The sequence below is a fragment of the Heliangelus exortis genome, chromosome 7 (assembly GCF_036169615.1).
Source record: "Heliangelus exortis chromosome 7, bHelExo1.hap1, whole genome shotgun sequence".
Classification (NCBI taxonomy): Eukaryota; Metazoa; Chordata; class Aves; order Apodiformes; family Trochilidae; genus Heliangelus; species Heliangelus exortis.
The window spans coordinates 1,954,911-1,970,769 of record NC_092428.1 but is presented as its reverse complement, the minus strand read 5'-3'; the positions used below and the strand labels follow the sequence as shown (position 1 = coordinate 1,970,769).

The 15,859-nt window shown below is 41.4% G+C and overlaps 1 protein-coding gene across 4 annotated transcripts in view; it reads right to left on the bottom strand.

The window, feature by feature from the left end:
• The window catches only part of ADK (adenosine kinase), a 233,514-nt gene that overhangs the window by 215,846 nt on the left and 1,809 nt on the right, over positions 1-15,859 (bottom strand). The window contains exons 1-3 of one of the 4 annotated variants that reach the window (XM_071748242.1): positions 9,131-9,219; positions 7,909-8,319; positions 4,514-4,588 (exon numbers count right to left, since the gene is read on the bottom strand). In XM_071748242.1, coding sequence (XP_071604343.1) covers positions 4,514-4,588; positions 7,909-7,940 — 107 coding nt within the window. In that variant the 5' untranslated portion in view covers positions 7,941-8,319; positions 9,131-9,219. Of the gene's footprint in view, positions 1-4,513; positions 4,618-7,908; positions 8,320-9,130; positions 9,298-15,859 lie in introns of those variants that run through there. The other 3 variants (XM_071748239.1, XM_071748240.1, XM_071748243.1) reach the window with 3 other exon arrangements.

Sequence of the window (15,859 nt, the reverse complement as noted above, 5' to 3'; positions counted from 1 at the left end):
AAAGTTACAGCTATCAGATCTGGGGGAATGATTGTGAAATGAAAGATCTTTGTCCCCAGCTCTGAATTTATTTGGGAACAGCAGGCTCCACAACATTCTGAAGTTTAAAACATAAACTGTGTTCCCAGTAACTTGGAGTATTAATGGTTCTGCTCTGACAAAAACAAAATAACACTCACCAGCTGGTTTAACCTTCTTCAGTGCCTGACTCAAGAAAAACAGGAACACCAGTAATTAAGAGGAAGACAGGCTGCCTCCACCCTCTCCCTGTGGCCACAGCAGAGACCACAGGTCCAGAACTCCAGAGAGGAAAAGGACAAGAAGACACAAAGCACAGAGCAGGTCTGGCCATGGTTATGTGGCACAGAGGACAAGCAGAGGATCTGGGACCAACAGCAGCAAGAGCACCTCATAACATTTCATGTTGATACAGGTAACTTGGGAAGAGAAGCTACTGAGACTGAAAACTGCCCAATCAATTGGAATGAGCATCATCATTTACGTAAATATCCAATTTTTTTAAGAACTGGAGTCTTTAAAAAGCTGGAAGTATTACAAGCTCTTAAAAATGCCATAATTAAAAAGTTGTCTTTACTAAGAGATTACAAACCAATTTAACCTACAGGAAAAAAACTGGGGATATGACAAATCATTACAAATTTTTGACTGGACTTTTGGACTCTCAAATTCACAAGGGATCAGATGTTTTCACTATATTAACTAGAAAAAAAACCCTCTAGCCTTTCCTCTGCTGTTAGGAATTTTGGGTTGGAGAAGTAGGATGGGAATGGAAAACAATATTCAAATTTCATCTTTTTACCCTGTAATTAAAAAGAATGCCTACAACCATACCCTGAACCTGATTCAGAATTTTTGTCTACTGTATCCTAAGTAAAAATCTCGCTTGTAATTGTGCAATCAGGAAGCTCCAAGATGAAACAGTTTTTCAGTGCAAAACACCAAGTACCACTTTCAAAGAGAAAGTTCTACCACCCGGTTCAGATCAACTCCAGTTCCCTACAGAGAGCCTCAAATTTTTTTCCATCAGAGACATCTTCAGCAAGGGTCTTCTCATTTCCTATTATTGCCTACTTAAAAGCAGAGACACTTAATTCACAGAGATCTTTCACTGAGAGTTCCTTGTTTGCACTGAGGAGGCAAATGTTACTCTGAATTTCATAATTTGCCTAGTAATAAAACTCCCAAAGTTTTGTTAAACAAATTCTTACTTGGAAGTGAAGGGAAAATACAGCTCAGGTGTGTTTGAGTCTGTCATGTGTCTCAAAGCTATTCCAGGGAAAACAATTAATCCAAGAACTAGATTTGTTCTATTGCCATGTATTAAATTACCAAGTTTTCTGAAGAAATGGAAACCTAAAAATAAACTTACATTTTTCATTTTATTACTAAGCAAGTATTTAAGGAAGTAAAAACACACATAAAGAGAAGCAGTAACAAGGAGTGAAATATTTCCTACTTGTAAATACATTAGATCCTATTTTGCAAGTAACTATGCAGTTACAAGCTCTTCCATATCACTGCTAAAGCTCAGTGCATCTGAAGAAATCTAAGCTCCTTATGCAGAACTTTGCCCTAGCACAGAGCAGATTTTCAAATAAAATCTAGCACGCATTTAAACTACACATTTAACTAAATGCACTAGGAGAAACTATCAGGCACTAATTACATATTCAGGAATGCTATCAAATCAATAGGTACATTACCACTGGGAGGACCTTTTTAAGACACCTGCCATTATCCTAAGTTTTTGTAAGCATACACTTAAAATTTTTATAATTTATCAGCAGTCAGATGATGAAATTTGGCTCAAAAGTTTCAATGTTCTCTGGTCAGATCCTGAGATAAACTGCATTGACTTCTACAGATACAACTGAAAACACAAGGTAATAATAGAGAACCCTCAGCTGTTGAGCTTCTCTGCCAAATGAGCCAATGCAACAGATACTTTCAGTAGCAATCTTTCACAAAGATTATTGAAACAATAGAAGATACAGTAAACTATCTAAAAAAAGGAGGGGGAGCAAATTTTCAGGGTTAACAACTTTTAAACTATGTACTTCACATCCATTCAGCACTGTGCAGACAGATAACACAATCCCCAACTCAAAGCAATACAAAACCCCATTAACCTGTCCTAGAGGGTTGATGAAGCACACAAAGTAAACACATTAATGAAACTGAAAAAGCTGTTATTTTTTTTTCTACCACTTAAATCTGACAGCAAAGTCCATATCTGCAGCTTGTGCATTATTTGACCTTGCAACCTCCTAGTACAGAATCACCACTTGTCTTTCTCAGCCTAGAAGCTCTACTCCAGAGTGTATTTTTGGGGAGGGTCTTGTTTTGCTTTAAAACTTGAGTTGGGTAAACAAAGAATCACTACAGATTTCATTGACAATATACATTGATTAAACCAGCAACATCAAGCCCTTCATTCTGAACCAAGGTATTTACTCTCAAAACTGATTATAAAAGAGAAAAGAATAATCTAAGAGAAAGATTGAAAAAGTTAATATATAAAATTCTTATGGGTGTTTACACCTAAACTCTTTCCTTACTTTCCTAAGCTGCCTCCTCAATTCAAACCCAGGCTGGCCTGGTGGCTCCATCAAACAGGGCTATTCAGTTGAAATGGCGAGACACAGTTACTTGGTCACTGTCAGGACACCAAGAGCTGAGAATAGGTGGCTGGTGATGCATGCATGTCTTTCTTGAGAAGGAAAAACAGAGAGACTAGGCTGGTATGATTGACAACTTCTCTGTCAAACACTTAGCAGTGTCCTGAAATAGCCATGTTATTGCACGTCTCTGCAGCATTTGGATAGATAACTTCATTCTAGCAGTTGTTCTACAGCTAAGTTTTCTATTTTCTCTCTCTTCACAAGCTGAAGAAGCGTGGGATTTGATTCCCATTTTAGGATGTATTGCAAAAGGTAGTTGGACTTTGAGTAGAAACATGCCTGTCTGATTGTTACATGGACTACTATGCATATGCTCACAAATAGGGAGCTGGAAAAAAGATCAGGTACGTGTGTCCAAGGTAGACAAGTGTCTCAGTTCTCAGGTTATTACCACAACTATCCCACTACCAGCAGGTTCCCTGTGAAACTGTTGCTTATTGCTTTAAATAATGCAACGTTCCACAGAGGCAGCTTGGCAGTGAAGAAATGCTCACAGAGCATATGTTGTTCCAGGAGATAGTTTAGCTTGACTGACAGGACTCAAAATTTTAGTACACACGACTTGTAATGTTTAAATTAAATTCTGCAGAGCATCTCAGATGCAATGAAGAGCACAATTCACTTTTGCAGGATTTCACTGCTAAAATATAGATCCCATCACCTCTTTTAAGGCAGCAATTTATAAGGATTAGTTGGTGGCTATTGTAAGGTCGGGAGCAAGGGCATTACTTAGGTTTGGAAGTTGGTTTTCAAATTATTTCAGTAGAAACATAAGGCAAAGAATTACATCAAAATAATTTATTTTTTTAGAAATTGGGCCTATGCCTTGAGTATTCAAAGTTCTAGATATTTTTGAAATTGATAGACTCCAATACATTCTTGCCTTTTGCCTCCAGCTTAGAACATTAAGGGTCTCACACACCTTTATATAAAACTTGCTGATAAAATCTGTTGCAAAACCAAATTACTGCTTTTAAAAGTCTCGTAACAAAATATTCGTGGCTGGCAGTACAGATTCACAAATAAAAACTTTGCACCTGTTCTTTATTTGGTGATGTGAAATGCATTCTTGATCCAGATTAATAACTAAAAGAATGACTAGAGAAAAAAGATTATAAACTCTTTAAAAATTAAAGAACTGTGAACACTCTGAAAGATGAAATCTTACTGACCACTTGCACACAAAGGAAACAAAGAGGCAACAACTGCAAGAAAGTGAGCTCATGCAGAAGGATTTAAAAGAGCAGCTATACTTTACACCACTTGTAAAGATACATCTCTAAGCTGGTCAGAAATCAAGTAAGCTTAAAGCCAACAGCAATGCACAAACAGCAGTTCAGTGATACGGTTATATGGATGGTAGCATAACAGCTAAGCCAGACTTAAGCCAGCTAACAGGCCCCCTGATAAGAAGTGAGTACACTTGCACAACTTTTCGTGGTGTTACAGAAATGGCTTATTTGCCCCAAAGTCATCACTGAAGAAAGAGGAGTACTGTAATAGTACAACAAAAGTAGCACACAAATTTTCAAACCCCTTACCTAAATCTTACTGACATTGGTGACTGCTTCCAGTTAAAGGCCAGCATGAAGAGACTAGCAAAAATAATTGCTAGAAGACACTAAATACCAAAATCACATGAAAACATTCAAGCTTTTCACTGACACCACCACCAGAGTTTCATATAGCTAGAACAGCCAAATGGCTGCTATGATGTTGGCTTCTTTCAGCATAAGGCCACAATCCCAAGCAAACTTGCATCATTCTGGAAACAAAACTGACATTAAAAAAAAATAAAAATCAAGGCTTACTTGTCAAGGAAGTCCTTGTCCACAACTGCACAGATATCAAGCAGAGGATTTCCCATTCCAAAGAGGACATTTTCACTGTAAGAGAATCAATTATTTCAAGTTAGCTTGGCACTGGTTTGTTGTTCTTAGTATAATACATAAACAGCTTTTTATTAGAAAGGGTTTTCTTGAATACTGCTGAGGAATAAAAGACTTATTTTGCCCAGAGCATGAGTCACGCAAACAGAGACCTGACATACAGATAAATCTGAGTGAAGTATCATCCTACAATAATCTTCTTTTATCAATATATAGGCTACAAACAGCCAAGAATATTTTCAAGAAACATATTCTGTTGTCATTCACTCAGCTAATGAATTAGAGCTGCATGCCACACGATGTAGTTTTGAAAGATTGCACTTAGGTTGCAATGCCAGATTTTAGTGGGAGTATCACACCAGGTTACAGGAATTTCACTGAGCAGACTTAGCTGCTGAGTTGATTCTGTTGCTGACCAACAATTCACAATTTAAGTCTGTTTTAATAAACTGAAATCAAGAGTCATTGGTTTCTGCATTGTCAGCCATTTTTAACAGCATAGGTGTCTACTGAGAAGAAGGTGTGTATTTTTTAATGAATTTGAAATTCATTACCATGATTTCTGACACAAAAACAAGACAGAGATACTGTAAACAGTTGAAAGAGCTGGCTTGAACTTTTTTTCTTTTAAAGATTCATCCAGAAACCAGGCGTTATGTTTTCCTGAACAGCATGGACTTGGGTGATAATGCAGCAATACCAATGGATTAGATATGTGGCCTAATGTCAAGTAGCAGTGAGCACAGCTGTTCTCAGAGGCTACCCAAAACTATGCCCAAACCCATCACATTCCTCGCTGAGCTGACACCTGCTGCCTCCAACTGGAGAGAAGGGCTTTTCCCATTTTGAAAATGATGAAGCAAGCCCTTCCTCTAGCCACACAAGGCAGCTTCTGTATGACCACCAAATCTGCAAATACATGAGCTAGTAGTAACCAGCCTTGTGTTTTCACTTACATGTATTTCTACATTTCTGGTTGTTTCAGCTAGATGTTTGAATTAACTAAGTCCCAAAGTACTAGAATTGCCATGTTTAAAACTGTATCTTAATATTTCACTGACAGAAACCAAGAAAATCCATACACTCAGGTTTTTTTACTGGAGACTGTAGTTGCGTCATGCCTTGACTGACATCCTGCTTCTGGTAAAAACACCTTCTTGGCCAAAGCAGGAAGAGTCTAAACAATCCCTTTCCAAGTCAGAAATTTTATAAACACAACAAATCTAAGATGACATTTAAGATAACCACTGTGATCAGCATTATCTAACACAGCCTTTATGAACCCAAATCTGGCAAGGCTAGTCTGGAGCAAGAAATTGAGACATTAAATGGTTATGTTCTCACTAAGTTTAACACTTTCAGCAGAGATCTTTCAACCTTACTGGCCTGTGTTTGCTGGATGCATGCATGACTCAAGTTTCACAGATTATTTCCAACCAACTAGATGTAAAATGCAGTGAGGAAGCAGCATGAGTTTGCTGAAATGTGAGATTTCACAATACACAGGTTACTTGGGAAACAGGCCTCTGCAGCAGTCAGAGCAAACACCTTTGCACTCCCCAGCCTCCCCAGCTGTCTTCAGTCCCTTCTATTACAGGGGAGTACTGGTATCTCATCATCTGAGAAGGATGTACTTGTTTAACTCAATTAACTTATTGCACAAGAACATTTGGCTCTGCTCTTCAGGAAAAAAGTGACCTCCACCTGCACGAGTTAAGGGCACATAATTGAGTAGGCACAGCCAGCATGTGTGTGTGTATGCATATACATGCACAGAGAGTACAGATACATCTTTTTAAACCTTAAACTAGGGCTATTATGTTTATACAAATCTAAAACTTGTTTGGCCACAGAAATACACTGTCATATCACAGGCAAAACTCTAACTTACTTCACAGAAATCTTGGACATACACATAATCTGCATTCTCAACTCGTGACAACAAGCAATAGATGTTACAAGTTTGTCATTTGACTCTGGACTACACCAAGAATTAGCTGTAATTATAAGTTCAAGCAACCTAATTCATTAAATATAAATAAATCTTCATCTGCTTATTACAGCATTTTGTTTGGGAATTGCCAAGATAAGTGATTTTTCAAAAATAGCCTGTTTCACATATTACTCTTATCACAAGTTGCAGAACTAATTAACTGAAACCAAAGTGAATGAAGAAGGAAAAAAAGAAAAATTAACCAAGCAAAAAATTACCCATGTCATTCAATCATTTTTTAAAAGGCAAGAAAAATTAACCACAGCCTGGAAAGCTGTGTCCAATAGAATGGTTATGCTTTACTAGTGCTCTGCTGCAGATTTTTTTAAAAACACAGTCCCCTTTCAAGTTGGCTGCTAAACATTAGCAGTACTGTGTCTAACTATCAGACAATATTGTTATCATCCCATGCTGCTGTTCACTTCAGTGGAAGAACAACGTCAAAATATCACAAAGTATATTATTAGTTACTGGCACAGGGACAGAGGAATATTTTGAGCCTCTGGGTAATGGCATGTCTTGCTATAGCATGAAAAAATAACAGATATTCCATTATTTCTTTAAAAGTTTTTTTTTTTTCTGCTGCAAAACCTTCTCATCTACCTAGTAGTAAAGGAAGACGAGTTGAAACTTCCACTTTTTTTATTGCTCTAAGACAGTCTCATACTGCCATGCAGCTGTAATGTACATTTAATAATAAACGCTTACACTAAGACATTTTGCGGTCAGAAAACCTTAATAAAGCAGGATTGGGACACTTGGATGTCCCAATTGCAAGACAGTCTGCTGAATGCCTAGACTTCCATTCACCAGTATAAGACATGGTTTCCAAAGATCTAAATAGTTAATATTTGTCAGGTTTGATTATGACCTTAAAAGTAAGGCAAATCAAGACACCTTCAAAGTTTGCCCTCAGCACATCCTTTCCAGTTATAAAGGAACACAGTCAAACACCATATAGCACAATATTTGAATTTAGCAAAAATTATTTATACTTGTAGTTAAAAGTAATAGCACCAGATTTGAGCATCTATAAGCTGTTGACTGAGAACATCCTTCTCATCACATACAACATGAATAAATGACTAAGACAGCATTTACTGCAAACCAACAGCTTGTCTGGCACTGGAATTACCTCAGAACTGCGTGATTCCAGAGTTCAGACAATTTCTCATGCATCACCTGTCAGCAAATCACTTTAGCATCCAGACCTTAAACATACACATAGCCTGTGGGACTGCTCATGTGCACTTTCCTCACTTCGGTCTGAAGTAAAGGCAACATTTAGCTATGGAGTTGTTACACCTTCATAATACTCACTTACAGGAGCATCTTTTCAGTGAAGATTTCACTCATTATGAAATTTTCACAGTCCTTTAGTGACACATTCACAGGTTCCAACCTAGAAGCCAAGCCTGAAGTCTTGGCCTTACGTAAGCCAGACTGCCGCAGGAATAAACAAGCTGTTCCACCACCACCCAGCTGCACCAACTCCACAAGCTCCAACAGCGAAATACTACGGCAATTTCAAAGAGTTACCGTCCCTACCCGTAGGTCAGAGACCGTGTGACATCTGATACGTTGAGTCTTGAGAGCGGAGGGAAGAGATGGCAGTCGCCTTGAATGACCATTGGACTTGGAGCCTGCGACTCTAGGTATTTCTTGAGCAACTGAAGGACTGATCAAAATAACTACGTGGTGAAGGTTACCAGCTCACTTCACAGGACCACCCCATCTAAAGATGAAGCGTTTTCAGAGGGGAATAACTAGCCATAATAACGCCTTTTAACAGAGTTAAGCCAAAGGCTTGTCACTCTCCAGTTACCCCTCACAAACCGAGACCGCCGCACTTCCAAGAGACAGCTGAAGGGTCCAGCTTTATCATTTTTACCCCGTTTTTCATTATTTAGGATTCTCCCCGCGGGCCCCTGCTCGCCTCAGCGCTGCTGAGGGCTCCGTCTCGGCTCCGCCGCTGAGGAAAGCGAACGACCCGGGCGCGAGACCCCACCGCCGCGCGACCATCGGGCCCGCCAGAACTCAGCTCCGCGCGCAGAGGTGAGGAGAGGAGGGGGGGGGGGGAGTTAAGGGGTTTTATTCCTCACAGGTGAGACCCCCCCCAACCATCACCAGCATCACCTCCACCTGAGCGCCGGGCTGAGGAGCCGGGACAGACCGAACCTCGCTTCCACCCCCCGCTTTTCGCCTCGGGGGACGCGGAGCGGGGGCGTGCAGCTGCAAAAAAAAAAAAAAAAACCAAAAAAACACCAAAAAAACACCAAAACAAACAGACGACCAAAAAAAAAAAAAAAAAATCTCCCAAACAAACCAACAACTCACGGCGGACGAAGAGAGGAAGGGGACGGAGCCGCGCTACCCCTCACCCTAAATTTAGGTGGAGGAGGGAAGAGCCAAGCTCCGGCGGAACATCGCGCCGGGCGCCCCCGCCCCGCCAGCAGGAGCGGAGCGCATCAGCGCTCACCGCCCCTTCCCCGGGCCCGCGGATGCCGGGCTGTGCCGGGGGAGCCTTGTCCGCCGGTCGGTGTTACCTGAGGGTGGGCATGGTTGGTTGGCTGAGTGACTGACTGCCCGCCCGCTGCCCGCCGACAGCTGCCGCCGCGCCGCCTGCCCCGCCCGTGACTGAGGCAGCGGCCGCCGCTCGCTCGCCTGCCCCGCCCCGCCCGCCCGCGCGTGCCGCCATTGGCTGCGCGGCCGAGGAGAGGAGGGGTGGAGGGGCGGGACCGGCCCCTCAGAGGCGATGGGGAGTGAGGAGGAGACCCGGGAGGCAACGGCGACGGCGTCGGGGGAAGCGGCAGAACGGCCCCCGCGTCCCGGTTCGGAAGCGCGCGGTACCGGGCGGCACCGCCCGCTCGGCGCCTGGGGCTCCCCGGCCGCCATCTTGAGTGCGGGCAGGGAGCACGCGTCTCCCACACAGCTCCTCCGCCTTCGGCTGTCACCTCCCGCAACACCCCCCCAGCCCCCCCCGGCCGGCAATTACGGTCACCGGTGCTAATTAAAAAAATAATAACATTGAATATGTTTAAGCGAGGTAGCGAAGAGGTGCGGCGTTCTGTCCGCGCTGCCCATATTAAAGATGGCCAGCCCGGCCCCCGGCACCGCTGCTCCTCAGCTGTCCCGGGGGACCCCAACCGCCCTCCGGCCGGGGCTGCTCCCTCAGGCCGGCGGCCACGCTCCCGCCGCCGCTCCACGGCCACTCGTCCTCCCCGGCCGCTGACTGACGCCTCCCCTGATTTTTACACACTCGACAAAAACGCGTTTTCACTCTTTAAAAAAAAAAAAAAATTATTTGTGCGTTGGGTCAGACCTCCCCGCCGCCGCAGGTCACCTTCTCGGCAGCCTCCCGCCGGGCACCGGCCCCTCAGCCAGCGGGCACCGGGTCCGGTGTGGATACGAGCTCTCCCTTCAGCTCCAAAGGGGAGGGAGAGCTGTTTTATTCCCGGCTTGCTGGCAAGCCACGTGTGGTAGGCAGCTACCGGGCATTATTTGATCTTTCCAGCCTGCCAGAGGGCAAGAATGGAGACAGGGATGAGACGTGGGCCTGCCTGTCTGCCACCCTTTGCGGGGAAAAAAGGGCAGCCCTTCATCGCCTGACCTGTTCCCTGCCTGCCTGACATTAGAGCAGGGCAGCTGCATCCGAAAGGAAAAGCGTCGGCACAGCCACGTTCCTGCTCTGGCTCCGCGCTGGGCTGTCACAGGTACTGCTGTGACACTGGCACCTCGCTTTGGTAACTCACCAGCAACACTGAATCGTCAAACTGCTGTCAGAAGAGGTTGTTTTTGCCAAAAATGGATCCCGTGTTGTTCTCAAGTACTGCTGTGTCACCTCTAATTAAATAACTAAACTTCGCAACTTCCCGATCCTGTGGTTAATAGCCTTAGTTTCCCTTCTCTTCCACCTACAAAATGGGAATGTTGTACTCCGAATAAATTAAAGCCAAACTTTTCAACTATTTTTTGGTGTCTCGGAAGAGATCATGTCAAACTTTGAGACGTCCATGACGCTCAAATCCTTATAGTGTCACATGAAGGTAACAGGAATATTTACATTCAATCCTTTATATAGGACAAATTTCCTAGGTTCTCTAAACTGAACACCCAAAAATTGATCACCACTCACAGAATTCTCACTCATAGAAGTGTGTCAGGGGTCTTGAAAAGTCAAAATAATTGGTGTGGGAAATGCATCCATCCCCTTACTGTTGCAACACACAGTAAAACAGGTCCCCAGATCACAATGAAGGATTTCGAACTAGAAAAAAAAAGTAAATGCTGTATCTGGATATATGGATATATCCATGTTGAACAACAGGTTATTCCAATTTTAATGATTTTGGTGCCTAATAGCCAAATCTCTGTTTTGTAATTGAAAATGGGGGGAATCCCATCACAAGCAAATATAATAATAGTTGTGACACAGCTTGGTATTGTTGGACCTATCACTGTATTTTAAATAATAACCCTATTTAAAAAAAAATCTAGGTGTAGATTCCTTCTTAAATAAATGTCTGGCTTGAACAAGCACATAGGAATGTGAAAAAGAAAATGGATACAAGGATACAAGACATTAACAGGATCTATATTTATATATGTTTATATATAATATATGTATATATCTATATTATATATAAATTGATTCATATAGCTGCAAATTATTCATATTAATCTACAGAGTCCAAATGTGGTACCATCAAATGTTTCTAACCTTTTACCACTCCAGCAAGAGAGGAGTGTTCTTCTAAAAGATTCAACAGCCTTTCATGAAAAGGCATGGATGACATCTCAACAGCTCTTGATAAATTTCCAGCTGCTTCCAAGTGCCCAATCATCTGGCTTGCACCATCACACACCCACAGGTTCCACTGCTACTGATGTCTTCCAGGCACCACCTACCACTATGGGTTCTTTGGTCACTTGCCAGGGAACTTCCAGACATCTTGACACAGAAGTAGAGCAACATCTACCAGGGTTATTCCTAGAAAAATGGTCATTCACAACTTGAAATCAATCATAGATTGATTTTATGATGTTTGTGCCACAAGTTGGACTGGTAGGAACATCACACATAAGTGTTTTAGCTTCAGAAATCTCTGAGAGAAATATGGAATTTCCAGATTTTTGCAGCTAAAAATATATAAAACCTGACAGGGTCTAGCCACAGTTTCTCTCAAGTGCTTCTGATATTATACAGCAAGGAGATCTTCATGGCCATATGAGTTCCCTTATGTAGGATGAACAATTATTTCTCAGGTGATTTCACTAAAACACCTCCTTTCAAACACAGTATGAATTAAAAATTAACTAAACCCCTTGCTGATAATATAACACCAGATCAGAGTGTGAGAAATGTTAAGCTTGCACTTTATTGAAGCAATTCATGAAACTATACAGTTTACACATTGGTAACTTGGGCATCCAAAATATAGGCAATCTAAGCCTTAGCCTTCAACTGAGGTGTTGCTTCACACCACAAACATTTGGTATAAATCATTCAGTTTACAATATATAGGCATAAAGTTCTCCATTAACAGCCACATTTCACTCAATTTTTCAAAGTACAAATCTAAGGTTAATCTTAGATAAGCTGCCCACTCTTCTGTCTCTGGAAAACTGAAGGACCATCTTTTACATAATAGCCTCAGCAGACATCAGAAAATGGAACTAGCAAGCAGGACTTCCACAATTTCTCTTTCAGTAACAGCATTTTGCAGAGCTTGCATGTATTTTCTATTAGACCACTGCTTGTTTTGAAAACTTCTACAGAGAGAACTTCCTATTTTGCAACACAAAATATGATGTATTTTTATCCTGTATGGATCCGCTAGCAAAGTATTAAATGGATTTTTTAAATGGATTTTAAAATTCCACAGCATAATCCCATTTCTTTTAATGCAGCTCCTCATGCAGCTGTGAGAGCAAAGGAAAATCTATATATCTAAGTCTGCACTATATTTCAGACAGCTATGCTTTTATTCTATCTTATTCTAGTAAAATAGCCTAGCCCTTGAGACAGTCACAACTCTTTTGTACCATGAAATGTACAAGGAAGAAAACCCCACAAAAATCTTTCACTGGTAAATGGAAACCCAAGGCAGGATAAAGCCAGCAAGTAGTGTGGAACAGCTTTGACTGTGGTCAAGCAATCATTACAGAAATTATTACAGTTAAAAACTGAAAAAACCCTTTCCATTCACTGAATTCTGAGTAATATCCAAAGACTTCTCCCCTTCACACAAAATGCTTTGAGATTTATTACATAAAAATGCTACTGCGTAAATTGAATTTAAGAAGCAATATATGTACAGAAAAAAATGAACTGCCTTGAGAAAACATTCTATCTGCAAGATAAATTTACTTTTTTTGAGAAGATAAAGTTTTCCAATACACTGCCAGCAAATACTAATTAATGACCTCTAGATAGCAACCCATTCCCTGCTTCTGAAACTGGTTTTGTGAAATATTTGTGTACAGTGCCTGTGTAAGTAACTACTCACATTCAATATCACAGCCTTGAATCACAAGCCAGAGCTTTGCTGCAAACATTTTCACACAAGATATACCTCAGCCAACAAGCCAAGTCTTGTTCATCAAAGAGCACATTTCATGCTTCTGCACTGACACTGCTTCCAACTACTTCTACATTCACTCAAGTCTCCTTTCCAGGCATTTTCCTTGCCTGCTTACAAGGAATATTAGTAGATCCAACTAGATGAGTAGTTCTATACAAGCTGTGTCACGAGCTGAAAAAGAAGGAACTAGCAAACCTCAGAAAAATTCACAGGCACTTCAAGACTCCTGATGAAGCAGGCATGTCTGCACTGGCTCCCCTCCCACGGGTAACCAAGCACGGAAGCAGCTCTAGGGACACGACTGCTAATGTTGACTCGAGGGAGGCAGCACACCCAGTCAGAGCTGAACATTTCTGCAGGTTGCAGCAAAGACTCTGACCTCTAAACCATTGCTGTTCATCAGTATGACTCCTCGGGCCAGGTGGGCTGCAGGCAACATCAATAACGAAATAAATGGTCATGGTCCAGAGCAGAAAGAGCCTTCCCATGACCTCTCTTCCCTCAGGTTACAGACTCCTTCTCGTAAAGCAAGCAATTATTTTAATGAAAAGGATGAACACACCACCACGAGCTTCTCCAATCCAAAAAAAGGGTGGAAACACGACACGCGCTGCTAGAAATCTCAGTGGGTGACATCAAAGAGCAGGTGAAGACACGTGTCAATCCCAAGAGTAATTTGAGAGTTCCAGATCTGAACAACGGAAACAAGCTCCTCAACTCTAAGAGCCAGGGATTTTCCATCCAGCAAGTCATGCCAATTGCAGGTACATTTCTGTCAACACAACTTTAAAGGGAAGGTTGCTGCTGCTGTGTCCTAAGTAAAGCAAAAATCACCAAAGTCTGCTGCTACTGTCTTCCAAAGTTATTTGTCTGTCTGCTTTTTACAAGGGTCTAAATCTCCATCTCAAGAAAAAGGCTACCACTTTTATTCTTCTGGCAGCAAAGACAGCAAGGTGCTTGGTGTTTTAGATCTTTCTTTGTACTAAGAGGCCATTAAGAGGACTGACATGCAAAAAGTTACCCAGATTTACAGATATGAGAAACTAGAAAGTGAGAAAAGTATAAGCCACAACGACAGAAACAGAACTGAACACAAATGGGGAGTGATGTGAAATTAAAGAAGTAAAAAAAGGCAGAGATTATAAAAGAGAATGACAAATTATTTACTAAATTCTGAAAGCTTTGCCACAGCTAAATCAAAATATTCAGAATCTTCTTCCATTTCTAAAGACATGAGGAAGAAATAAGCTAAATTAAAAGCCAGCTTATTAAGAAAATTAAAAATGCATTAAATGACTGATATTTTTTATAGTCACCCATGTGAAGCTGTCTAAAATCTAGTGGAACAGTAATGACAAAGGACTGCTTTTGCTAACAATTACAGTGTGTTTGACAATTTATTCTGAAAAGGAAGAGATGTCCAATAGTAACAGAAGAAGAGGAATATTGTACTTTGTACTTTTAGCATAACGTATTTGTCAAATTCAATGCTTACATTGTCTTTGTGTAGATAAACTGATTTGTCCAAAGAGCCAGCCACGTCACCACTATTCAATCAATACAGCAGCTGCAGAATGCCCAGAAGGCAGCAGAGGATTTCACAAGTTGGTTCCTTTATTATTTTTTTTTTTCTTTGCACCCATGCATATTTCTACACAGATAGGTAGATATAAGCTCAAACTTTTCTACAGAAAATGCCCCAATTCTTTCCTAACTATACCCATCTGCTAACGCAAGTCTGTGGTTTTCCACAGACTCACAAGATAAAACCAAACCAAAGAGAAAAAGGACACAAACCCTTAGCAATTCTCCTTGTGATGTCTCTAGCAAGTTGATGCTACCACTGTGACAGGCTGTTTCCAGTTTTGCAAGCCTATTTTCTGTTCAAACAGTCCAGTTTACACACACAACGATATTTTATTTCACACAGCTGGGAGGCAGTCAGAAGCCTGAAACAACTCAGCAGGCAGTCATGGTCTTGCCTAAAGCTCTTGGGTTTAGGAGGGATTTGCACCCATCAATACAGACAATGCAAAACCTTCCATCCTGCAGTTTAATGTCAGCACAACACATTGCTGAGCTGGGAGCCCTGGTCTGGGTCTCCCCAGCTTTGTGTTCTGCTCACTGGGTGGCAAAAAGCTGGCCATCCTACACTGCTCTCAAACAACTTCAACCAAACCTGGCAGTCAGCTTTGCCTACCTCAGGAGGAAGCAATATTTGTTCTCCTTTGTCTAGAAGGATCAAAAGGGACTAAAATAATAACAATAATAATAGTAATAATAATAATCCATTAAACCTCTCTCTCTCTGAGACAGAAATTATGAGCTATAGGAGAAGAAAACATTTGTTATTGTTGACAAGGTGTGGTTTATATTACAGAATGGAACTGAAATTATTTACATCATTCTTTACAGTATTGTGGTTCATACTGTATGGGAGAATAATAAAGTGCAACACCATCCTTGTCAAGTTCATTAAAAATGGTCTTCTGAAGGGAAGACTGGAGTCTCAGATCTAGATGTGGAGAACAAGGAGTTCTCCTCTAATTCTTGCTGCAACAAATACAGAGCTATTACCTCCCAAAACTTCCAGGTGATTTCTCACTTCTTTTCTAACCTGCAGGTAAACTGTTGCAAATACCTCCCCCCAGCACATGTATCAGTGCTTTGCATTAGCTAACACAACCAAGT